The sequence below is a fragment of the Mytilus edulis genome, chromosome 2, assembly GCF_963676685.1.
Source record: "Mytilus edulis chromosome 2, xbMytEdul2.2, whole genome shotgun sequence".
NCBI classification, from domain to species: Eukaryota; Metazoa; Mollusca; class Bivalvia; order Mytilida; family Mytilidae; genus Mytilus; species Mytilus edulis.
The window spans coordinates 103758321-103784350 of record NC_092345.1 but is presented as its reverse complement, the minus strand read 5'-3'; the positions used below and the strand labels follow the sequence as shown (position 1 = coordinate 103784350).

At 31.7% G+C, this 26030-nt stretch overlaps 1 protein-coding gene across 2 annotated transcripts in view; it reads left to right on the top strand.

Annotated features, from left to right (window-relative positions):
* The window catches only part of LOC139513759 (calcitonin gene-related peptide type 1 receptor-like), a 44245-nt gene that overhangs the window by 1077 nt on the left and 17138 nt on the right, over positions 1–26030 (top strand). The window contains exons 1-3 of one of the 2 annotated variants that reach the window (XM_071302543.1): positions 474–627; positions 10674–10748; positions 25412–25494. In XM_071302543.1, coding sequence (XP_071158644.1) covers positions 25441–25494 — 54 coding nt within the window. In that variant the 5' untranslated portion in view covers positions 474–627; positions 10674–10748; positions 25412–25440. Of the gene's footprint in view, positions 1–473; positions 628–10673; positions 10749–25411; positions 25495–26030 lie in introns of those variants that run through there. The other variant, XM_071302544.1, reaches the window with a different exon arrangement.

The window sequence follows — 26030 nt, the reverse complement described above, 5'->3', positions numbered from 1 at the left end:
CGGCCCTGTGGAATTTACTGTCCTCGTTCTTGCAGTTTATTTGGTTGTAACAATTCATCGGTGTTTTAATACTGCCCGGGCAGTTCAACAGCAAGCTGCTTGTCGGGAAAGGATTTCATGTTTTTACAGGTTATCGTGCGAAACAAAATAATCATTTATTTTTTTTTTGTAATAATAATTCTCGAAAATGAAAAAAATCAGGGAAATATTTAAATCATTTGAATTGATAGTATGAATCGTGTAAATCGTACGATATAAAGTGAAGGATAAGAAAGTATAAAAATTAACAGATCTTTCAATATATATACGAATTATCCTATCTTACTCTCTCCTGATTGCTTTATGTTCAAACTAAAATATGTTCTGTATAAATCAATGGGACCTACCTTATGTACGCTATAATATTGATATCTATGAAAGCTTCTCTGTCGATGAAAGACAGTTATAAACACGCCTATACAAAGCTTAATCGCTGACTCGAACTGTTTCTTTTGATGATTTTATAGTTTTATGAACATGTTATAAAGTGATTGATATATTTGACACTGTGATTTCTGTTTCTGTTGCTTCATTTATTTGTCGGATATCTACATTGTACGAACTGACTGAACTGTGCGCAGAGTTAAGGTAAATTTTTACTTTTAATTTAAACAAAAAAAAATAGGGTAGAAAAATATTAATTCTTGATTTGGTTAGATTTAATCTAAAAATATAAAAAAAAAAAGTAAGAGCGATAATGGTTCTACTTTGCCCCAATGCTAGTTTCAGTATTTCAAGATGAACAGTTTTTCAAGCTGATTCATAATCATGTGAAAATATTTTTTTACGTTTCTTTCTAATTAAGTGGCGACAATTATGTATAAAAAAATATAGAGTGCTGTGATCGACATAGTGTATATTATCAAATAATTTATATGCAATAACAGACATTATGTCAAAATATATGTTGATGCATGCGTCGGCATCAAAGTGTCACCGAAAACCAAACGAAACTAACCTAATTTTTTTTACATATATTTGAAACATCCCCACAAAAACAGTGAAACAAAACTGTAAAAACACATTCCCTAACTAGTCATTGTTTCGCTTATTTGGTGGGAAACGTTGATATCTGAGCGTGATTAAAAACCATATGAAGGCATTATCAGGAAACGTTTCATGATATTTCTTTTGCAATTAGTACGTATAAACAGCATGATTTCAACTGTCCACGAATATGTTTTATTGTCGTTACCAAAATCCCATCCTCATGTTTATATTAAATACATCACCGAATAAGACACGTAACCGGATTTATTCTTGCATGAGCAACACGACGAACGCCAAATGTGGAGCAGGACTTGCTTACCCTTCCAGAGCGAGTTTATACTTAGTTTATGGTGGGGTTTGTGCTACTCAATCTCTTGTTTTCTATTTTGTGTTTAATGGACTGTTTATCTTTTATCGTTTGCCGTTTTTTCATTGACGTTGTCACTTTTTTTCGACTTATGAGATTTGAAAATCTCCTTGGTTCCTTCCGTCTCTTTTCTACTATTGAATTTTAATTGTTTATTTATAGTTAACATTTGTGATGCCAACCTTCTTTTAAAAATATTAAAATTAAAGGTGTATAGTATTGAGCATACGTTGTTGAAACAGCAAAAATACAAAAAACAAAAAAGCTATCTAGAGTTAAATATATCATGTTCAACAACAGAGAAGTTTTTTTAATAGATCTTATTCGCGTCGTGTCTAAATCGATGTTAATAGAATTAACAGTAACTACAAAAAAAGTCGATTACAATTCTTTTAGAATCATTGTTTCTGTTAAAAAAATGAAACAATAACAAGGAGTGGTATTTATCGTTGAAAATTTGAATCATGGGTCTTCCTGTTTATCCTCAGTAACCGATGACAAAATTGTCAATTGCAATAAGTAGTTTTCGTCTGTTCAACATTAAACTATGTATTTTATAAAGAGGGTTGATTTTGGTAATTAAAAAGATAAACCATAATGTATACATTGTACATCTTGATAGGAAAACATTAAATCTGTTCTAAGTTACACTATATCTCAGAGATTTTTTCCGAAATTATTGTATGTCTGTATATGAATGTGGTACATTTGTATAGACCAATGTCGTTTAATAAGTTATCTATAATACTAAATGAGAAGACCTGTCTCCGTCTTCCCGGTCAAATCAGTCTATATGGCTATCTTGTCTACACACTGATGGTGGTATCCTTCTTAATAGTTATTTATTTTGAAAAAAATGGGGGAAACAAATTTATTTCTAGATTACTTGCCGTCAGTACTTTGGTTCCGGGTTTTTTGTCCATAATTTCCTCCTACTTCGATGATTTTTCTGTCCAGCGTTAGAGCACACATAGTAAAGTTTGTTTTTAAAAACGGTCACATACGAAATAATGTACACAGTAAATGAACCAAAAGTGAAATGCAGTATACAGATCTAGAGCAATTATAGGCAACCATAAGGCCTTCAACGTGGAGAAAACCCAATACCATAAGGTTGGCTAGAAAAGTAGGGACATAAAAATATGAAACAATTCAATTAATAAAAGTAACGGCCTAAATTATAACATTTTAACAGTTTGCAAAAAACAGATATGGCGGACATAAACAACCAACAACTACTGACTTACAAGCTCCTGGATTGGGACAGGCACGTCAAGAAAGTGTCTGGGTTGAACATGTCTGGAAGCACTCAACCCTTCTCCTTACCTGGAACAGTGGTGTAACGATTCAATATAAGAACAAACTATAAAAATCAGTTGAAAATGGCATAACTCATCAGATGAATTAAAATAGAAATATATGCTGGGTAAATATACATTCCAAAAACAAGAAGACACTAAGTACAGATCTGAGAGTACTCGCAGTCACTGACAACTAGTTAAAAGCGAATAACAACTTCTTGAAAAAAAGGTATGTCTCTTAGACTAAATTATCAATCAGTACACATCCAACATCCAATGGATTCAATGTATAAAGACGTCATGAACAGTCAGATAATATTTATACTATATACACGTAAGTTCCCTCATTGGCATATGGTCAAATGAAAAGTTTATACTACCTACACGTCTTACTGTAATTAGTTTTCTTCATGATCACACAAAATGACATGCACCCATTTAAAACCTACAAAAAGATTTAGGTTCTACAGAGGTAAAAGCAATTTTTGCTGCACACACTAACCCGTCCAGCTGCTGACGGTAAAACCATGATAGTAAGAAACCAAGGACGAATTTATACAGCAAGATATTGTTAGTAGGGATAATTGTTCATCAAATTCACTGCGAGTATTCATCATATGACAATACGAATACTTAAAATCAAGACTATAACTTGACATTCAAATTCAAATCAGTCACGGAACCGCAATGCCACAGTTTACTTGTGTGTTGAATACGATGTCACTATGTAAATTGTGTCAAATAATATTAGAACGACTCATGCAATATATAAGTTTTTTAACCATTTTATTTAGCTCTTTCTGTCATGATTCAACTTTGCTTTCTTAGTAGCACAAAAGTTATTGATAATGATTGGTATTGGGGATGTCATGGTAACATATGTTGTAGTTCTACGATAGCACTGTCTTGGGACTTTGATCTATAACAGCACCAATTATATGTCTTATTGAGGTTTGCTATGAATATTCTAATGAAAAGGTGGTGGCTCTTTCTTATTCATTATTTAAAAAAAACCGGTGAAAATTCTTTATTTTCATTTCAAAGTAGTGCGGCTTAATGTTCACATAATGGTGAATTGAAAAATGCAGCTCTCTTTTTGTGTACACTACAAGGACACTAATTTTTGTACTTTTTGTGTGTTTTTTTGGTTGCTTTTGCGATTGTATCGATCTAATGAGTTTGCGCCTTTTAAACTAGTTTGTATAGTCGTACAAATGTATGATGCTGGTGCATCACTGTCCCAATTTTTACTCGCTACGATAATATAATTTATGTAATTTACATAAATTCGGTTATTCTAGTGGAAAGTTTTAATCTCGTCCGTTGTAGTGCTTCCTTTATAAATTCATATGTAATGGTTAAGGGCATCCGATACAGTTTCTCGATATAATGTCATTTTTATAATTTTGAAATATGTTGTAGGCCTTGGCAAGTTATAAAATAAAACACAAAATAAAACATAGGTCACCGTGCTCGTTTTCGAGAAAATTGAGGCTGAAAATTGGGGATTTGTGCAATTTTGTAAAAAAATTAGGCAATGTTATAAAATTTTTGGAGCAGATATTCTTCGTCGTAAATTATTAAGATCGGGTTCAATCTGAAGCTGTGATAAGTGGCAATAAAGAAAAAAATAAATCACTACACGAATAACTATAAAATAATTCAAGTCTTGCTTGACATTGCGGACCAGATGCTCAAAGTGGTATTTTTCTAAACCTAAAAAAATTGAAAAAAAACTGTTTCTGAAAATGTCATTTTTATCATTTTTCTGCATAAACTGCATTTTATCATGCTTTCTCCGAATCTCAAATAAAAAATATAGGTCACCGTGCTGGATTCCATGATAATCTCGATTTATCCTAAAAAATTGCGTCCCCCCTTTGCAACCTCAACGTTAGCGCTAAAGTGCACGACGTCGCTGGCAGACAATTTCGACGTTATCGCATCAAACTACCGGCGACATTTTTCAGATGTATAGATATTGCTTGTAAAGTACTATCTATAAATGGTAACATTGTTTTCGGAAGTAAAATCATGTGAATAACAAATACATCTCTGTGTTTGTGGTCTAAGTGAGAAACATCTCAAGAAAAGTTATTACGGACTGTTGATATTCTTTACGGCTTTCAAAAGTTAAAGACTCGGCGATTTAGAACATGACATACAGGTACATTTACTGTACAAACTCGTATATTATTTCATACTGTATGATGACCTCTAGATGTTGTTCTTTGTTTTGTTTTGTTTGGTTGGCTGCTGTTTCATTACACATACTCCTTAATATCCTTTAATTTACGTTTTTATCACTGAGAAAATCCGTTTTTGTTGAAACGAATTTTAAAAAAGTTAGCGTCGATTGGACAGTAATCAAATTTGACACGCATTGCAATTTGAATTAGAATTTACGCTAGGACGTAAAACATTTCGAATGCGAATTAAACTAATTTCGAATGCAAATTAAACTAATTCGAATTACGTGTGAACTCAGCGTTCTCCTGCAAACGGAACTTCTTTTTTTTGTACATAAATTGCAGCACATAAATTATGCCGTTACTGTATCGGATGCCCTTAAGATGTATAGTGGTGACGTCAATTTGGCGTTAACGTTCTTTTAACCTTGAGCTGCAAGAGAGCAGACATGCATAATCACAGAGAGAAGTATTTTGAAAATACTTTTTGTGCTGTTGCGGCGTAAAGCAATCCCTAATCAATCGATTAATTTGTTTGTATAGTTTGTTCTTGTGCTGTTGCTCCATTGTCTAAGGTTAAGAGAGAGACTATTCCTAGTTAGATGCCTGCGGTTCCGTAGCTGTCGTTTGTTTCTTTTGCATCACATTCGTTTTTCTCGTTTTAATTGTTTTGTATGTCATTTTCTTGCCTTTTATAGCTTGGTATACGGTATGGTTTAAATGGCTAATTGTTGAAGGTCGTATGGAAACATATCATTTCAAACTGCTGCGTTAGGTGGAGAGTTTTCTCATTAGAAATCATACCACATCTTATTTATATAACGATTAATTAGTTTTTTGTGTTTCCCATCTACATGAAGGTTGCAATAGATAAACAATTTTGGGATTTACAGTCCATGTTCACAACAGAAAGAATAAAATAACCATTTTTATTGAAACGTGTCTTAAATAGTGTTACACTCTTTATATTCTAAACATAAAATTATGTTTGCATGTTGTAGTGTCATTTACTTTAAAGATGTCATGAAAAGGCTGCACTTTCCAAAACAAAGATAAATCTCTATGCAAATGTCTACCGCCATTAGAATTCTATACAATTATAGCCTAATCTTTGGAAATCTTCATATTGAATTCATTATCACACGTGAAACGATTGATAGCTTTGTAATGATAGAGGAATACAAACTCGTTTGTCATTTAACAAATTAAAACCGTTGAAATTTACGATTTGAGTCCAAATTCTGTAACAGTTACAGGCGCAATCTTGATGTTTTAGTATGGATTTTTTACGCCAATCAGACATTCTATTACTAAAGATAACCATTGGTGTTGATCTTAGAACATCTTTCAGATTATTCAATTTCAATTTCATTCGTGTAGTTGGGATTTTTAACAGTTTGTGGTATGTTTAGTACTTTTCGTTTAAGGAGAGGGGAGCACTTCCCTATAGGAAAAATGTTTTGACGTGACAATTATTTCCAAAACATTTGATAATTAATTATATAAAAGAGTTAAGACACGTTCACAAGGTACGTGAACCCCCCTGCCCACCACCTACAACCAACCCCACCACCCACACAATCAACTAATTTGACTCTAAGGTCAAATGTCTAGGTCACATGGAGGTGATATAAGTACAACACTTTGTCTTGTTAAAAAGTGGGGTTGTATGAGAGCAAGAACCGGGGAAAAAATACTACTTAAACGAAACGTCTACCTTTTTTGAAAGGATAATTATATTTAAAAACAATAATGACGTATGTATGATGCATTGCATTTAACCATTATAATTTCTTCGGCATCTTTATAAATTGATAATCTGAAGGAACTTTGTTCATTGAAAATTTATACGATACAATTAAAATATCAACAGAAGAATATTACAGACTATAAAGCTACTAGTAGCCATCCAGATTTCTTCTTGGCGATTCTGGTAATTTTATTGCTCTTTATTAGCGTAATGCCAAAAAAACAAACTTCAACCATACGATTATTTTGTTTCGAGGTTATTAATCTATATTGAACCGAAAAAGCCTACTTTTTATCTTATGAGATCTTGTAAGACGAAGCATAGTTCAATCGTTCCATTGTTCCATTGCTTCATTGTTTCTATCCATTTTCGTGCATTGGATAAATGTACGAAAGTCGATTGAAACAATGTTAAAAACTTCTGTGTCGTTTGGTCTGTTGTGGCGAGTTGTCCAAACGTCGAAATATATATAAAAGAAAATAAAGTACCGATTTAATGCTAGACAAAAATCTAAACGATACTAGATTGACTGCTATCGAAATATCTAAGCAGTACCGATTAAATGCTAGAATTCTGCTTAAACTATATGAATGCCTTGGCTTTTGTGAATTTACACACAAAAAAACTGTCCCTTGTGACTATTGTTTCCCATAGTAGATATACGTTGTGTTATGACGAGACAACGTTTTATCGGGATTTCAATGACAAACACTGGACTCTCTTTTGATTAATTTACTTTCATAAGTTAAATATTCAGTAGAGAAACTGTATATTTTATTGTAGGTATGTTTACTTTATTAAATATCTATTGTCAATATACCAGACCGGACTACTAATATAATTTAATAAAAAATAATGTCAGTTATAGGCCGACAGCATTTATATTTAATATATTTCGCAACTTCGTGCTAGTTTACTTATCTCCAATAAACGTGTATTGTGATGGCTGTGAAATAAATCATTTTAAAGAAATACACTAAAATAAATACATTGTACAGCTTACAAAAAAAAATTATTACAGTTTTAGTTAAACCAAGTAAAGGAGGAGATTACATAAGAGTCCAATATTAGATGTGAAATAAATTATCAGCATGTGTATTTGTTTCTATAGTTGGTTATTTTCTAAGATGTATGGTGTTTCTGAGTTGCAGCCTGAAATCTCCTGCATGTAAAGTACCACTTTGGTTTGTGTGTGTAGTACGTAGAGCTTGAGTTTGTTATCAACTACAACGTAATTTTACAGGAAGTTCTTAACCTAGTACTGATAATTATTGTATGGTCTTTTATGTACCGTTTGTTGGTCTTCTTATCAAGATAAAAAAAAAAGGTTAGATCTAAATTAAGTACCTGTCTCTAGTCAGAAACCTCGTTAGTTGTTGTATAATGTCATAATTATCTTAATGTTCTTGGTTATTTGAAGACATTGACGTTCAAAGCAGAGCTGTGTGTTTATTTCCAAACAGTTATAAAACAACTCGGCTTATTGTAGTAGAATTGTTGTATCATTGACACTACCAAACAAAAGTTCTTTTATTGTTTTAACTTCGTTTATTTGCGTTTTTGTATTTTTTTCAATTGTTCGATTTATGAGTGTACAAGTAACTTTCAAACTTACTTACACAAGTTACATTGAAAACGAGGCTCTTTTGAATATAACTTACATATAAGTTACTTTTGTCAATTTAATTTCCATAGGTGTCCATTCATAAATATTTGACTAGCTTAAACTAGTTTTCGCAGTCATCTGGTTAATTTTCCCACGGAATAAATACTAATCCTCCTGAAACACTAATTGCTTCAAGACGCACTGAGATTTAATATTGACACTTCTGGGTCAAAGATTGGTCCTTAGAGACTATTAGATATAATTTTCTTAGACATCTTTTAGGTAGACAGCTAAAAACAGATGGAAACCAGTGATTTTATTGACACTGAAAGTTGTTTATAATTTGTAACAAAAACAATTTTATATGACCCTTGTATGCATGGTTGTAATCATGTATAAAAATACTAGTACATTTAACAGTACAGTATTAATTTTTGTCATTGTTACTTAATTATTATTTGTATACTTCTTTCAATTTTGATCAACTCTAGGTTACATTTAATATTACAAAGTAAAATGCGTAAACATTCCAGTAATCCATACTTCTATTGAAATTGAAATGATTAAATTAAGTAATTTGTTTTAAAAAGTGTTTAAAACATACTCCAGCATAAGGATCTATCTATTCCTCACTGAAGCATTAAAAACTATACCAACTGAAGCATTAACAAACTATACCAACTGTAGCATTAACAAACTATACCAACTGTAGCATTAACAAACTATACCAACTGTAGCATTAACAAACTATACCAAATGGTATCATAAAGCAATAATACGTTTATAGCATGTGCTTCCATTTCTTTTTTTTTATTGAAAAGTATTGTGGATTACTTTAAGATGATTTTACAATTTGACATTGGGAATTGTGGTCTTAAGTTATCCTTTTGGTTTATTGCCGTATTGTATTTTGGTGAATTCGTACCTTTATACGCCGTTTTGTTACCACAGTGTTCACATTTATGACATTAGTACAGAATATATCACCCTCTTTATCGTAAGACATGCATCTTTCTTGACGCTTTAATGAAGCTAGATTGTAAGCTTCATTACACATGTATAAATTTGACAACCGTATCCAGGAAATGAACAGTCTTCATTTTGTATTCTTTTATACCATATCCACATGTCTTTCAATGATAAAGATTGACTAAAGCTTTAACCTTTTTAGCGCAAAGTTCTGTTTTTAAATGGACAAAGTTTGTTTAAAGACGACTGATATCAGCAAATCGTAGAAAAGGAAGATTTCTGAATGAAAAGTGTTTTTCTCGGAAAAATTTAAAAGTGCTTCCGTCATAATCTTTTTAACGTAAATAGACACCGTGGTGTGTTTCATTTTTAAATCATTTTACGATAATGTGTTGTTTGTATTTCGCACGTTTCTGTGATGTCTAATACATGTATTTTCATCAACCTTATTATATTATTTATGATCATTAGCAGGAAAACGAATGTCCCAAGTCAGGAGCCTGTAATTCAGTGGTTGTCGTTTGTTTATGTGTTACATATTTGTTTTTCGTTCATTTTTTTAATTTAAATAAGGCCGTTAGTTTTCTCGTTTGAATTGTTTTACATTGTCATATCGGGGCCTTTTATAGCTGACTATGCGGTATGGGCTTTGCTCATTGTTGAAGGCCGTACGGTGACCTATAGTTGTTAATGTCTGTGTCATTTTGGTCTCTTGTGGACAGTTGTCTCATTGGCAATCATACCACATCTTTTTTTTTATATTATCAAAACTATTAGCAGTCGTCAATTTTCACATTGAATAACTTCAAGTTCCGTGTTTGTTTTTCTTTAAGGAGAACCTCCGAAGTAATAGTGGATTGAGAGACATAATTATATCCAAGGTCTTTCACTTCATATACAATGTATGCTCATTATAACTTGACCGAATTTGCTTACTAACAAGGCTGATTGGATAAATGTCATTAACTTGTCAGAAGTGGTCCTTGTTAAAACTGTTGAGTCAAGGAACGACAATACAATAGATGCAATTATAAAAAAACCGTGAGCCTTCACTATTTGTATGCTCAATCCTTTAAAAAGTAAAAAAAAAATGCGGTAAAAATTCAGAGTATTACTATACACAGATGTTAGTGGGAAGTCTTTTTTTTGTGTTAATGTTTTAAAAATGACAAATACAAAGGTTTTCGTAATCATTATAGTTTATTCCCCCGATAAAAAGAATGTTTAAAAAATTCTACTTTAAAAGAAAAGTGAACAGAAAAAGGTACTTAATATTGATAAACGATATGAGAATTATATTGGTGTAGCTATTAGTATTTTATCGCTTTAAGATAAGAATGGTATTTCAAGTCATGCTCTTCCTATTAAAATCGGGAGGAGGTGAACAGATAAGTATTTTATCAATTGGTTCTACACATCAATAAAGTGATTGCTTGTCATGTTTTTCTTTCATATTTTCCAGTTAAAATTCTTGATGGAGTAATACAAGCTGCATTATATGTGTGACTGAGTATGAAGTGATACGAGACCAGATACGGTAAGAGTAACCTTTTTGTAGATAAAAATTATTATTCAAGTATGAATTGTAGTTTTATTTTGTTGATAGAGTCGTCTCTTTTTATGAAAATTAGTTGAATTGTTTCTACACTTAAAACAAAACTTTATATAGAAAAGCATAAATACACTGAACTCCAAGGCAAACTTATAACACGGAAGTCCATACAAACTAATAAAATTAAACGCTATCAATCAACGGAACAACCAAAAAAAAACAAAAAAAAACTGCCATATCCCTGACTTGGTACAAACATTTTCAGAGGTAAATGGTCCTTGTTTCATATTTTATTTGCTGACGATATTGGTATTTCGAATTTCCATTGAATGTAGCAGATGATTTTTAATGTGTCAGTTAACTCTTTGGGGACGTATGGGACGTAACATCTCAAAACATTTCATTAAATTTGAATGATGCGATCTTTGCCAGACTTACTTTAAGTCAGTGTACATGCAACACAATTAATCCTGTACCGATCAAGGCTAACACATTGCAATTGCAAAACACACTCAGACTAAAAATGTTCACAAATAGGAACTTTTCATTATATAACCATCCACATTTTACATTTATATGTTACATACTCTCTGGAAACATGTACTACTTATTCCTTCACAGAGTGTACTGCACCGTTGAATCAGATACATTTAGGTTTACCATTATTATTTATTGTTAAAACTTGTACGTTATTTCAATTCTTGTCATAGTGATATAGTCAACCAAAAATGGTTCAAATGATTGCAATTGCTACATATGATAAATCTGTAGAAATATTTAAATAAATAAAAGATAAATTTGAAGCAAACACAACGAAAATATTCAATCAAAAGTAATAGCGCGTGGTTTATTTGAACATTTTTCAAAGCTCAACTTTCCGTTTTAATATATGATCTTTATTTATCGCAAACAATCGTCAAGTGTAAAAGTTAACTATTCCGGACGAACTCGTAATAAGGTCCGTGTGAGATATGGTCAATTTAATATTCTAGATAAGTTAAACCTTAACAGGAAAAGAACAATATCAGAATTCAATAATGTTGACAAACAAATCAATGCATTGTATGAAAGTGAACCATGTTTTGATAAAACCAGATAAGATAAACTTTATTGCAGACATGGTATCAAATTGACCGACCTCTCTTACGTTTTCAAATTAATATATTTACAGTGAAAATGATATCTACCAAAATGTCCGGATGTATCGTGGGTGCTTAAGCCAAGTTTCAATCTAAATTGATTGATACTCGCAGAAACATAAATTTTGAGCCAGGAAATTACAATTAAGGGTTTTGATGACAAAGACTGCAAAGTCTACTGACAATTTATGTTAAGTGACATTTAACCCAAATATCTGGGATCGTTTTTTCTGTTCTAGGATCATTTTCCATTTTCATAAATGATTGGAATATTATTCAAGAGATATAGCGTAGAAACCGAAAATGGTTTCAGTCCATCAACGGCTACTGTTACCTTGCAATTAATCATTATTTTATATTAGGAGCAATCATTTCATTTAACGCCTTACTGTGCACAAAACTGTTATTTTAATTAGCCAATCATTACATACCGAGCAGTCTGAAAATGATTGAATCAGTCGGCTAAGATTGACCACAGTTCTAATATCTGACAGAATCGAACATTGACAACAGATCGAACAAAACACAAAATCGTAACAACCCACTTTAGTTAAACCTTTCATTTAATGTTGTGTGCAATGTTTATGTGTGTGTTGCGTTGTCGCTTGGTTTTGTTTTTGCACTTCAGTGCTTCTGTTGTTTCGTTGATTTCCTCTTATAGTTGATGTGTTTCCCCGGTTTTAGTTTGTAATCCGTATTTGTTTTCTCTCAATCGATTTATGACTTTTGAAAATCGGTATACTAATGTTGCCTTTATTTATGGTACATTTGAAATATGATCATTGCTTATTGAACTATTTTGTTAAAAGAAAAAAAGTGTGTATGCAGAGAACAAACTTGCATCAAAATTTTATATATTTTACCACGCAAAAAATGTTATTGAAATTTCATAAGTTAATCCATTTAAAATCTGTTATGATTACTGTAAGTTGTAACTAATATCTGTGGTCATTTTATCACCTTAATGGTAGTACGTATTACAAAATTTAATAATTCGGTATGATGGTTAATGAGCCAATTATCCACCAAAGCACCAGAGGTCAACATTATAATCAACTAAATGTAATTGAACTGCTTATTCATCCTACATGCTCATTGGTTCAGACTGTAATGAAAGTATTGTATATTTAAATTCATAATTGGTACTTATAATTGTAGTGTATGCAAATTTCATACATGTATCTTTTGATATGATTGATTCTGAAACATAAACTGTCACATCTGTGGCCTGCATCATCATAATATGTGTTAGTTGTTATTTCACCTTTAGCGGACCATAAATACACTTATGTGCAGCATAGGTGACTTTATGGTACAAATAAAGACTGTAATTTTTATTGTATTCAGTCTTGTGTTATCATGTTTTGTAATTTTTAGAAATATGTTAAAAATAGTTAAGTTGGGACATATGTGATTATCTGACTTGCAACTCTTTGGAATTCTCTAATTGAAGGGGGCGCTAATTCAAGCACATGTTTTAATATCCAGCCTCTTTTCCAAATGGCTGCCGAAGGAGAAACAAGTACAGAAATTTGGTGACATTCAATTTCATAAAATATTTTTATCCCTACATATAAGATCTAACAGTATGAAGCTGGCACATAGACAAAAGCAAAAATGCATTGAATATATATTATATACGTGACAGAAGGCGTATTTTTGAGGGTTATGAACTTTTTTTCATATATGTATAAAGATTTTGCATACAAAAAAAGAAGTAAAATTAAAAAAAAATACTGAACTCCGTGGAAAATTCAAAAAGGAAAGTCCTTAATCGAATGGCAAAATCAAAAGCTCATGCAGACACATCAAACGAATGGATAACATTATAATATAAACGTTTAATGATTTGAACACATTTATATATTCTATTGGAGAATGAACAGCAAGAACTAGACCTGTAACAACTGTCAATTTTCTTTCTTTTATTACACGGTTAATATCATTATCGACATTAAAAGATGCTTTCATAAATGCAACACTATTCTTACTCATGTGAGCTCTTTGATAAACAGAAATAACAATATTATAACCTGTATTAAATTCTGGACAGATTTTTTATGCCTCAACAGGTGTATGGTGGTTTATTCCTAGAGTATGTAACCCTGTGTTAATGTTACTTGGAATAGCGATACAGGAACTACATCCTCCCGTAGAACCCGAGTTAATCACTTGATTTTTGTCGCTTGATTCTAGTTTTCTGTGCAGTGTTTTTGTTGACTTATGTTTGTCTTTTCAAGTGTTTCCTTTGTAGAGTGTTTTTGCTGTTTGTCTCTTCACGTGATTTTTGTAGAGTGTTTTTGTTGTTTGTCTCATCACGTGATTTGTGTAGAGTGTTTTTGTTGTTTGTCTCTTCACGTGATTTGTGTAGAGTGTGTTTGTTGTTTGTCTCTTCACGTGATTTGTGTAGAGTGTGTTTGTTGTTTGTCTCTTCACGTGATTTGTGTAGAGTGTTTTTGTTGTTTGTCTCTTCACGTGATTTGTGTAGAGTGTTTTTGTTGTTTGTCTCTTCACGTGATTTGTGTAGAGTGTGTTTGTTGTTTGTCTCTTCACGTGATTTGTGTAGAGTGTGTTTGTTGTTTGTCTCTTCACGTGATTTGTGTAGAGTGTTTTTGTTGTTTGTCTCTTCACGTGATTGTTGTAGAGTGTTTTTGTTGTTTGTCTCTTCACGTGTTTTGTGTAGAGTGTTTTTGCTGTTTGTCTCTTCACGTGATTTTTGTAGAGTGTTTTTGTTGTTTGTCTCCTCACGTGATTTGTGTAGAGTGTTTTTGTTGTTTGTCTCCTCACGTGATTTGTGTAGAGTGTGTTTGTTGTTTTTCTCTTCATGTGATTTGTGTAGAGTGTTTTTGTTGTTTGTCTCTTCACGTGATTTGTGTAGAGTGTGTTTGTTGTTTGTCTCTTCACGTGATTTGTGTAGAGTGTTTTTGTTGTTTGTCTCTTCACGTGTTTTGTGTAGAGTGTGTTTGTTGTTTGTCTCTTCACGTGATTTGTGTAGAGTGTGTTTGTTGTTTGTCTCTTCACGTGATTTGTGTAGAGTGTTTTTGTTGTTTGTCTCTTCACGTGATTTTTGTAGAGTGTTTTTGTTGTTTGTCTCTTCACCTGATTTTTGTAGAGTGTTTTTGTTGACTCTTGAGTTTTTACCATGTGGTTTTCAGTTTTACTTAGACTTATGATATTTGATTTTCCTCTTCTCTCCTCTAGTCTTGGACAAACATTATGTACAAATAAGACTTTGAGACAATGAATTTGCTTGTATTCATTGATTGATTGCATGTGTAACATGTGTAGCCGCATTATAAGTAAGATCAATATACAGAAAAACTTGAATGCAATGTATAGGTTGATTAAATGTACGTATTAAAAAAGCAAACGAAAACGCTTAATTCTGAGTAAGACAGTTGATACTGTACAAAAGTACAAGGTTCAATGAATTATATCAACAACTTTATAAAGTCTTCCAAAAGGTCAATCCAGGAAGGAGTTTATTGACAATCGATCAAATATATATATGTGATTAATAAATATGCTCTAAATGTCTCGATACATAATATCCGGGTTCTTTAATAAACTCTTTTAATTAAACTGTAAAAGAGAGGCAATTGATACCAAAAGGAACTTTCAAACTCATAAGGGAAAAACCATGACAAAAAACACAGTTATAAATTGGAGAATTTCTTAAAACACGTGAATGTCGAGCAACTTATAAATATACACTCAATATTTAAATTAACATTTACAATTAACTGAAAAGACATTATAACATTAAAGTCAAATGTTTTAACGGTCGTTACATTTCTCTAATCTGTTTACATTTATATAGATTTTGACCAGTTGGATGAATTCGAATCAATCTTTCATTGATTAACTGTTCTCGCGAAATCTGTTGCCTTGTTCATCCCTTTTGACCATAAAGCTTCTTAATATTTAAACCTCCCTGACTTTCAATTGTTTTGTTTTCAATGTTTAAAATGAAGGTTAACCCAGACACTGCAGTTTTATAGTTTCTTGTTAATAACATGCAGCTATTTAAACACTATTAGATTAGTTCATAACCTTTGTTACAAAAATGATAACAATTCTCCTAACGGTTGTAAGAAAATTTGGTAATAGAAATAAGAAATGTGTTTAAAGCAGAAATTAATTGAATCATGCATTCTATGTAATTGAGGAATCATGCATTCTATGTAATTGAGGAATCATGCATTCTATGTAATTGAGGAATTATGTGCATAGTTTGAATACTTAGACAGTGAATTATAACTTACAATTAGTCGTTTTAAAAATATGTTTATCAACGATATTTCCGTCCAAGGTAGATAAGCTAAATATTAACGAAAGTACAAAAATGAATTATTTAATGTATGAGAGCACAGTTCTTCTTTCAAACTACAACATCTATGGTGGCCGGTTAAGGCCATTTCGCGTTTTCTCGTTTTCGCGGTTTCGCCTTTCGTTTCTATAGGGCGAAAACACGAAATCGCGAAGTTGAAAACGCGAAGTCGAAAACGCGAAAAGGCTAAATATTTTTCTGTGCGATTTCGCGTTGTCAACTTCGCGTTTTCCCGTTTTCAACTTCGCCTTTTTGCGTTTCGCGTTGTCGACTTCGCGATTTCACCTTTTCGCGTTTTCGCGTTTTAACGATATACATGTTATTATAATAACATTTTAAATATAATTGGAGATAAGACTACAAAGGATAAGTCATTCAAATGATTGTCATATAAATTTCATATCTGTGACGTATTTTAAATATTTTCATAAATTAGACAATTTCTTTTCATTCTTTTTTGACAATTACTGAACAAATTTAAAAACAGATGCATTTCTATGATATGCCTTAGAATATACAATTTGCAGGAAGTTATAGTTTGGACATTTTAAAATAAAGGAAATTAATCATTATTATCGCCATGGTTACTTAAAATACATAATCTTTGATTTAATGCTCTGGTTGTGAATCTAAAAAAAAATAATATTTAGATTAGCTAGTGTGCAAAAAGTTTAAAATTTAATACATTGTGGAATTAGATTTTTGTCAAATTAATCTTGGGACGGTTTTGCGAAGCTATTCTAAGACCTGTTATAATATACTAGAATATCTTATGACGTGTCTTATGATCCTCTTAGGACTATCCCAGACCTCGCCTCAAAACTGTCGTAGGTTGATCTTAGCAAAGATATCCTTCAGGAGACACCAAGGGACAAGGGATAATCTGTTGAATGCGGTAGACAATAACAACAATCCTCCCCGTGTCAGAACCAGATTAACAAAACAAATAGAGAAACTGAATCTGGTCAATTAACAAATATATTTTAAAATGTCAAAAATATGATTTCAAGCAAATTGTATACTCAAAGGCATTTTATACAAATGCATCTGTTTTTAAATTTGTTCAGTAATAATAATAATAATGATAATAATAATAATGATAATAATAATATCTTTATTTAAAGAGATAAATCATTTGGATTAAACCAATTTTCAATAAGGCTCTCTACAAACAATATTAACTACATGCATAACACATAATTAATCTACAAATATACACATGTTAACAATAGAATATTCTACTACTTATACATATTTAGGTTTAGTTTTAAGTGAATTTGTAGATTATAATGTAACTGCTAAAGCTGTTGCAGCTTCTGCAAATAGAGCACTTGGCCTTGTTATAGCCAAGTGCAAAATCTTAGGTGGTGTTACTCATAATGTCTTTTCAAAATTATATGAGAGTTTGGTGCTTCCAATTGTTGAATATGGTGCTGGTATTTGGGGTTTCAAAATTTTTTCTTTTATAAATGCCATCCATAATAGAGCTTGCAGATTTTTTCTTGGAGTGGGTAAATATACTCCAAATGCTGCAGTTGCAGGGGATATGGGGTGGATACCTATCTTTCAAAAACAATGGCAATGCTTAATTCGACTTTGGTGCCGTTTGAACAATATGAGTTCTGATCGTTTAAACAGAAAAATTTTCATATGGTCAGACATTATGAGTAAAAAACATAAGTGTATAAAAAATTGGAATTTTTATGTAAGGAAAACGTTTTCTGAGTATAATGCAGAACATTTGTGTATCATTACAGATTATGTTGATAGTACCTCAGTTGTCAATACTGTTATGTCTAAAATGTTTAGTAAATATGTCGAACAGTGGCAAGGCAATTTACAATCAGAGAAAGCTTTATCTGGTAAAGGTGGTAACAAACTTCGTACATATAATCTATTTAAGAACAGTTTTGAAACGGAAACTTATTGTAAAATTCCAATGCCATTTTCGCAAAGGAGTTCTTTTGCCAAATTTCGATGTGGTGTAGCACCACTAAGAATAGAAACGGGGAGATTTGAAAAATTAATTTTAAAAGATCGAGTCTGTGATAATTGCATGAATATTTTAGAAGATGAAGCCCATGTTATTTTATCGTGTCCTTTGTATGATGATTTTAGAAAGAAATTATTTGATGAAGCAACACATTTTAATAGTGATTTTATGTCTTATGATGATAAACAGAAATTAGTGTTTTTATTTACAGATAATAATATGATTCGTAGCTGTGCCAAAGCCTACATAATCTTATTTTAAATAGACGTAAAAATGTTTTATACTGTAAATAATGTTAATGTCAATATGTTTTATAATAGATGCATTCTTTATATAATTTTTAATGTTATAGTCTCTTGTAATTCTGTACAGAATGGCTCTCTTTTTATATTTATATATTTTTACATTTAATGTAATGTTGTATTATATATTATTGAGAGATGAGACTTAAATAAAATATTGAATTGAATTGAATAGATATATAATTACAACCACAAAAACCGCCTATAGTTTACATTGTGGCTTAACGTGTATTTTTGTTCAGTAATTGTCAACAAAGAATGTAAAGAAATTGTCTAATTTATGAAAATATTTAAAATACGTCACAGATATGAAATTTATATGACAATCATTTGAATGACTTATACTTTGTAGTCTTGTCTCCAATTACATTTAATATGTAATGTTATAATAACATGTCTATCGTAAAAACGGGAAACGGCTAAATTGTGAAAACGTGAAAACGCGAAATCGCAAAAAGGCGAAAACGGAAAGAAAAATATTTCGCCTTTTCACGGTTTTGACTTCGCGTTTTCGACTTCGCGGTTTCACGTTTTCGCCCTATAGAATATAAAAGGTGAAAACGCGAAAACGCGAAATGGCCTTAACCGGCCACCATAAACATCAGAGTAAGTTACTTTGTCCGATGGTTTAAAAACATCAGTCTTTTTTATTTTTGATATTCTTGACTTATTGACAAGCAAGACCTTTCAGTTCCAAAAATGGCTTTTGTGAATATGTTATAACAATCTTATGTGAAATAAGACTACAACTTGGGTAACAAAATATCATACTCTTCAATGTTTTCAACATGACAAAAAAAGAGATTGTTGGCTGTGTCCAAGTAAACATCACTAAACTAGTCAAAATTAACCGATATCTAGAAGTATTCAAACACCAGTGTAGAGTTAAAGACGGGCACTGGTCTCTGTTTATTGTGAAAAAGGAAGATAACAAAAACAACAAACTCCGCGAAAAATTCAAAACGGAAAGACCCTAATTAAATGGCAAAATCAAAGCTCAAACAAATCAAACGAATGGATAACAACTGCCGATGTGTGAACTAAACAAACAGACAGTAATAAGTAAAAATAACAAAAATAAGGGCACAGCAGTCAATATTGTCCTTTGATACATATGTGAATAAGTCATGTTAACACTCATTTTTCTTTTTAATTATATGAACCTGGAAAACAAGAACCATAAAGAATTGTTTGTTTATTTGTGTATTTATGTTAACGTTTCAGGAAGAGATATATTCTCGTATTTTGTTTAAAATTAATCTTCTCTTAAGTGACATATTTTCCATTTCTGTATAATCCACAGCTCCTGTTAGCCGGTTTTATATATATGACAAAAATATTATATAAAAAATGTGCATTATTTAATAGTTGAAATGTCTGAACATAAATTTAGTTTTTTTTGTTCAGGTTATACTATTTCTCTGACAGTGTATCCTGTATTGTTCAGTCATATTCAGTATGTTTTGTTCAAGTGAAAAAAGTTAATAAACATTCTGAACATGAACAGACACCATAATTTACTACGCAATGCTCAAGAAGTACTGAATCTACCACAGTGGATATCGCGGTAAATTGACAGCAAGACTGACATGTCTCATCGATTTTAATCTTTTTACTCCTACAAATTTAGGACCAGACACTTCTAAGAATTCACTTACATTAGACATTAACACCATTGTCCTTATCGGAAACTTTAACTCCTCAAATTTACGTTGATATAAACAATAACAGACAGGTGGAAAATATTTCACCATGCGATCATAAAATATAATTTTAATTCATTATGCTTTATCTTTAAAAAATAAGGTAAAAAGTAAAATCACAAAAATATTGAACTTCGATGACCTATAGTTGTTAATTTCTGTGTCATTTTGGTCTCTTGTGGACGGTTGTCTCATTGGCAATCAGACCACATCTTCTTTTTGATATTCGAGGAGAATTCAAAACGAAAAATCCCTAATCATATGGCAAAATCAAAAGATCAAACTCATCAAACGGATGGACAACAACTGTCATACTTCCGACTTGGTACAGACATTTTCGTAGTAAAGTAGAACATTGTGGATTAAACCTGGTGTTTTAGTTATATCATTATTTTCTTCTTAAATCATTGAAAACTATCTGCAAAAATTAATTAAGGGATATTTATCTTCATTCGTAAATGAAAGCGTAATTAACGTCGTGTGTATTAACGTCATCTGTGAAATATATATTTAGCATTTCTTTGTTCCTGTTTTCATCAAGGTGTGGTATCTTTGTTTAGATTTGACATTTATCTGGACATCTTAAGACGATTGATATTAGTTCTGGTCAGATTAAGTGAATTATATAGATTAAAAAACCTACACGTTTTATAACTACAGTATGCTAAAGGATATATTGTATTGCAAAACAAAGAAAGTCTAATTTACTAGATTTTGATGGTACAATATCTCAGATAATTGCGAAAATTGATGAAATGTCTACCCTGCGAAAATAACCTGTCTTACATATCTTTGAGGTATATTCTATTATCGATTGAAAACGCTTGAGTTTCTCTAAATTTGTTGTAAATCTATATTTTATAACATTGCATAGACTTTGCAAACGATATTTGCTTTTACGCTAACAAATATCAAAATTCATTAGGCGTACCATTTTCATTCACCCGACTTTAAAGTCATATCTATTTTCGTTTAGGTATTATTTCAAACATAAGATGTTGAAGGTCTTTGTACAAGTATGTATCAAAAGATATCGAATTTCTTTCTAATTCGAACAAAATATCGCCACAAAAGTCAATAACTTAATTTGTTTTGTGCAATTTGAAAATTTAGTTAAAACTACAAAAAATAAATGTCTTAAAAGTGTAGCAATTTTGATATTGAATGTTTTATTTTACTATAATGTCCTTTGTCTACTTGCTTTAGACTTTTATCTATTGTAGGACTTCTTTCCCATTGAAAAAAGGTAATGATGTTGGGTTTAAGTGTCCAGTTCTCTGGGTAGATATTGCGGACTCCATGAGCTTATAGTTGTAGCGATGGAACTGCTGTTGTTCTTTTCCCTTTTTTCCCTTGCTCCTACCTGGTCGTTTAGCTTGCGACTACAACGTTTATTTCTAGGTTTGGATTTTGTTTAAAAGTATCGGTCATTGTATGCTTTCTGGAAGTTGTATGGGATGGTTAAAACGTCTGTCTTGATGTGGGCTCCCTCCATATTAATTTTGGGTGTGAGTGGTATAACAATAGCTGTGTCCTTAGATTGCGTCTGACAGATGTGTTTGCGTTTGTAACAGGAGAAGCAGTAGCTTTTCCTCCTTCATCCACATGGTTAAATCAATATATGTCGTCTCAAAAGTGAATCCTGAATGTTTATATAAAATGAAAAATTGTCAAATGATTTAAATAGTGTTATGAAATAATGAGATGTAGGTAATCAATCATTTGCATCTGATTTTTAAATTTAAAAAAATTATAATGTGACACCTAGGAATAGTATATATAGGCTCAATCGATCAGTATAAAGTCTTGTATATAAAACATAGAAAAGTGAAACATCTCCCCGACTAACATATTTCCAATTGATAAATTGACTCTATATTAATTCAGTTTTGATAATAGTAAATCAACTTCCCCGAAACAGTTGCATGAGTATATTGAGATTATTTGCGAATACAAACAACAATATGTGTAGCAATTTTTGTCTGGCGTACTAAATTATAATCCTGGTACCTTTGATAACTATTTAAACCACTGGGTCGATGCCACTGCTGGTGGATGTTTCGTCCCCGCGGGTATCACCAGCACAGTAGTCAACACTTCGGTGTTGACATGAATGTCAATAATGTGGTCATTTTTATAAATTTCCTGTTTACAAAAGTTTGAATTTTTCGAAAAACTAAGGATTTCTTATCCCAGGCATAGATTACCTTAGCCGTATTTGGCACCACATTTTGGAATTTTGGATCCTCAATGCTCTTCAACTTTGTACTTGTTTGGCTTTATTATAAATATTTTGATATGAGCGTCACTGATGAGTCTATATAGACGAAACGCGCGTGTGGCGTACTAAATTATAATCCTGGTACCTTTGATAACTATTTTAGCAGCGCCTACATTTTGGACAATATTCATGACCTTGCATTTCTTATAACACTATCCTTAATTGATGGTGACTGCTTACAATAATTTTGTGCAGTTGAAGTTATCTCTCCAAAAGTTTAACAGACCCAATTATTGAGCGACAGATTGCCATGGATATTTCTTATTTTAACAAACATCTTTTTCTTCGGTCCTTCATTATCAAATCATGTGGCATACACAATGATAAACCTGGTATCTTTGACGAGTTGTTATCACGACAGTGTGGTTCCATCAACTTGAAACTCCGTATACTTGTGTAATATGTACATATGAAGGTTTTATGGGATACGCATTTTGTTTAGTCAGTATAGCGTGAGAAAAAGGATAAGTTAAAAGTTAGAACTTTATGCCATGGGATTAATTTATCGTTGTAAGTATAATATAAGAACGTATATGTCACCTACTCGACTTGTGAACTAGAATCTTGATGACTTTTTTAAAGGTTTAATGTTTTTTAAACTTTTTGTTACGTTTTGAAGGAAAAATAATCTGAAATGGGATTCACAACACGCTCTTGTGTCTTTCCGAAGTATCAAGTCATTTTGCGATAAAATACAACCTATGTGCACATCTTAGAAACTTGTAATTTTGCATCAAAAGTCTATCCGTTACATAAGTCAATATACCCTTAGTGGTGGATTGTGTTCCAAATAGAAATCAATGCTGAGACACAAAATTAATTTTAGTATTGATTTCATTTTGTGTAGTGCCAGCATTTGTTTCTGGTTTTGCTTTCTAATATGTCGTCCATGAGTTTTATTTATTTCCACTCCTTTTTATTTTGCATAACGTTTTTGTTCTTATGAGTTTATCTATTATTTATTAGACGTATTTACACTTGAATCCAATTGTCCGCCATTACTTAAAATCACACAAGTTCTCGTAACAGCACAATTTAAAATAGTTATTGTTCCTTGACGTTATTTGGAGACTGTTCTTAAGTCATGTGGAGACAAAATACAGCTTAATACCAAAGTGTCAATACGTTTATATAGCTGACTAATATAAAGTAAATCATTAAAAGCTAAATATCAAACTTAGTCTGACATACGTTTATGCTCCGTTCGGTTGCGATTTTTTATTTTCAAATGCTATGCATAATTGTTTTTATTTGGCAAGGAGCATATCACAATAGGTATACTCTGTAGAAATGCGTTTGCAGGAAACAATAATTTTGTTTCTTTTTCATTCTTAACGAATTCGCATAACAGACGCCTGACAATGTAACTCAGTGATATCATCTTAAAATAATCAGACAATTACCGGACTATAATGCAATATTTGTATGCAAATGTGATATCGAAAGTCAAATTGAAATCATAGTAAAACGAATTAAACAAGGTCCAACCCACTATTGTATCTAAAAGTGTCCCATAACAAGTCATAATATGGCGGCAGTTGTTATATATATATACATTTCTATGTATTTATGCTAAATTATAATCCTGGTACCTTTGATAACTATTTACACCACTTGGTCGATGCCACTGCTGGTAGACGTTTCGTCCCCGAGGGTACCACCAGCCCACTAGTTAACACTTCGGTGTTGACATAAATATCAATCATGTGGTCATTTTTATAAATTTCCGGATTACATAACTAAGGATTTTCTTATCCGAGGCCTGGATTACCTTAGCCGTATTTGGCACACCTTTTTGGAATTTTGAATCCTCAATGCTCTTTAACTATGTACTTGTTTGGCTAAATAAATATTTTGATATGAGCGTCACTGATGAGTCTTATGTAGACGAAACGCTCCTGGTACATCTGATAACTATTGTTTGTGTTGCACCTCAGTGATTTCGTTGTTCCGTTGTTTTCCTCATACAGTTGATGTGTTTTCCTCGGGTTCAGTTTGTAAACCAGATTTGTTTTCATTCAATAGATTTATGACTTTTGAACAGCGGTATACTACTGTTGCCTTTATTTTACACAAATAATCCATGTGTTAACCTAAATTAGATAAAGTATTTTAACTAATGATCAAGTCCTTTGTAACTTTCAATTGCATTTTCTAACAAAAATAAAACGTTCTACTTCATCCACAATGCAAAATAGAATTAAAGATACTAAGTGAGCAATCGGAAATAATAATTTGTACAGAAACGGACAATCAATTCTATTTTAAAAAAAAATACAAAACGCTGACAATGGTAAAAAGGAAACATCAAGAAATTAAACTCAGTGCTTCATAGGGTAATCGATTCGTTCTGACCTATCGACACTTGTGGTGCTACGTTTATATATTCCTTCAGTTAATTTTGCAACCGATAGATAGATATTTTGTTTTAACAGATTGCACATGTGAATTCAATTATACACCTTGACAGACTGCGATAATTAAAATGAAAACGCGTTTTTATAAACACACGGATGCACGAGATGGTAGTGTCAAAATAAAAAATAAAGAGCAAAAACATTCAAAATTAAAAAAAGATTAAGGGTGCTCTTATATATTCTGTAAGAGTAAGCAGTTTCTGGTTACCAAATAGCACCCGTCCTGTGGCAGATTTATATCCGGGGAACCGCCGCATTGGTATATTTCTGGTTCAGTTCATTAGAGTTTGGTGATACATTACTTAGGTTGGTTCTAATTGAAACATTTTTTTTCATAAAATACAAGTTTCAAATGATATAAATTTAGACAAAGGCATTGACAGAAAGGTAACTAGACTAACATACACTGCTTTCTTCATAGATATAGGTACATAGCCACACATACGAATTTCTAAACGTACATGTAACTATTTTATTTTACAGACGCTGGCAATTTAAATGGACAGCAGATCATGATTAAAAACAGAATTGTAAACAGATTTTTCCTGTGCTGGTACTTTTCGCAGGTATTGCTTCAGTTCAAAGTTAAAAGCTAAATATGTATAATGTTCAACTTCAGGATGAAATAAAATGCATATACTTGATTCCAAATTCGTAGCTTGAAGAGTGACTCAGATTTAGAAATAAGATTTCAGTATGATGAAAGTGTGTCATTTTATTTGTTCAACATGACAAATACGGTTAGGTTATGTCTATTGTTGCGGACAATTAATTTTCCTTGTGTTTTTAATCTATTTGTTTCGGAGCTGACATTATTTGAAAGGCAACATTAAGCATAACTTGAATTAGGTTTAAATGTTTATAGCAATTTGTAATAGATATTTCTTGATGTAGTAAAGCATCGAGTAATTTCGAAATTTGAAAGACATGAACAAGCACGTCTATCGTTTTAAGACAAAAAAAGCATTGAGATTAAAGTAATATATTTGTGCTATTATCAACGCAACTATTGTTACTTGTTAACAATATCTCTTTACCATGTATTGATACCGCTCTAGATATAGACCGTATTTGATAAACTAAAAACTTGTAGAGAATTTTC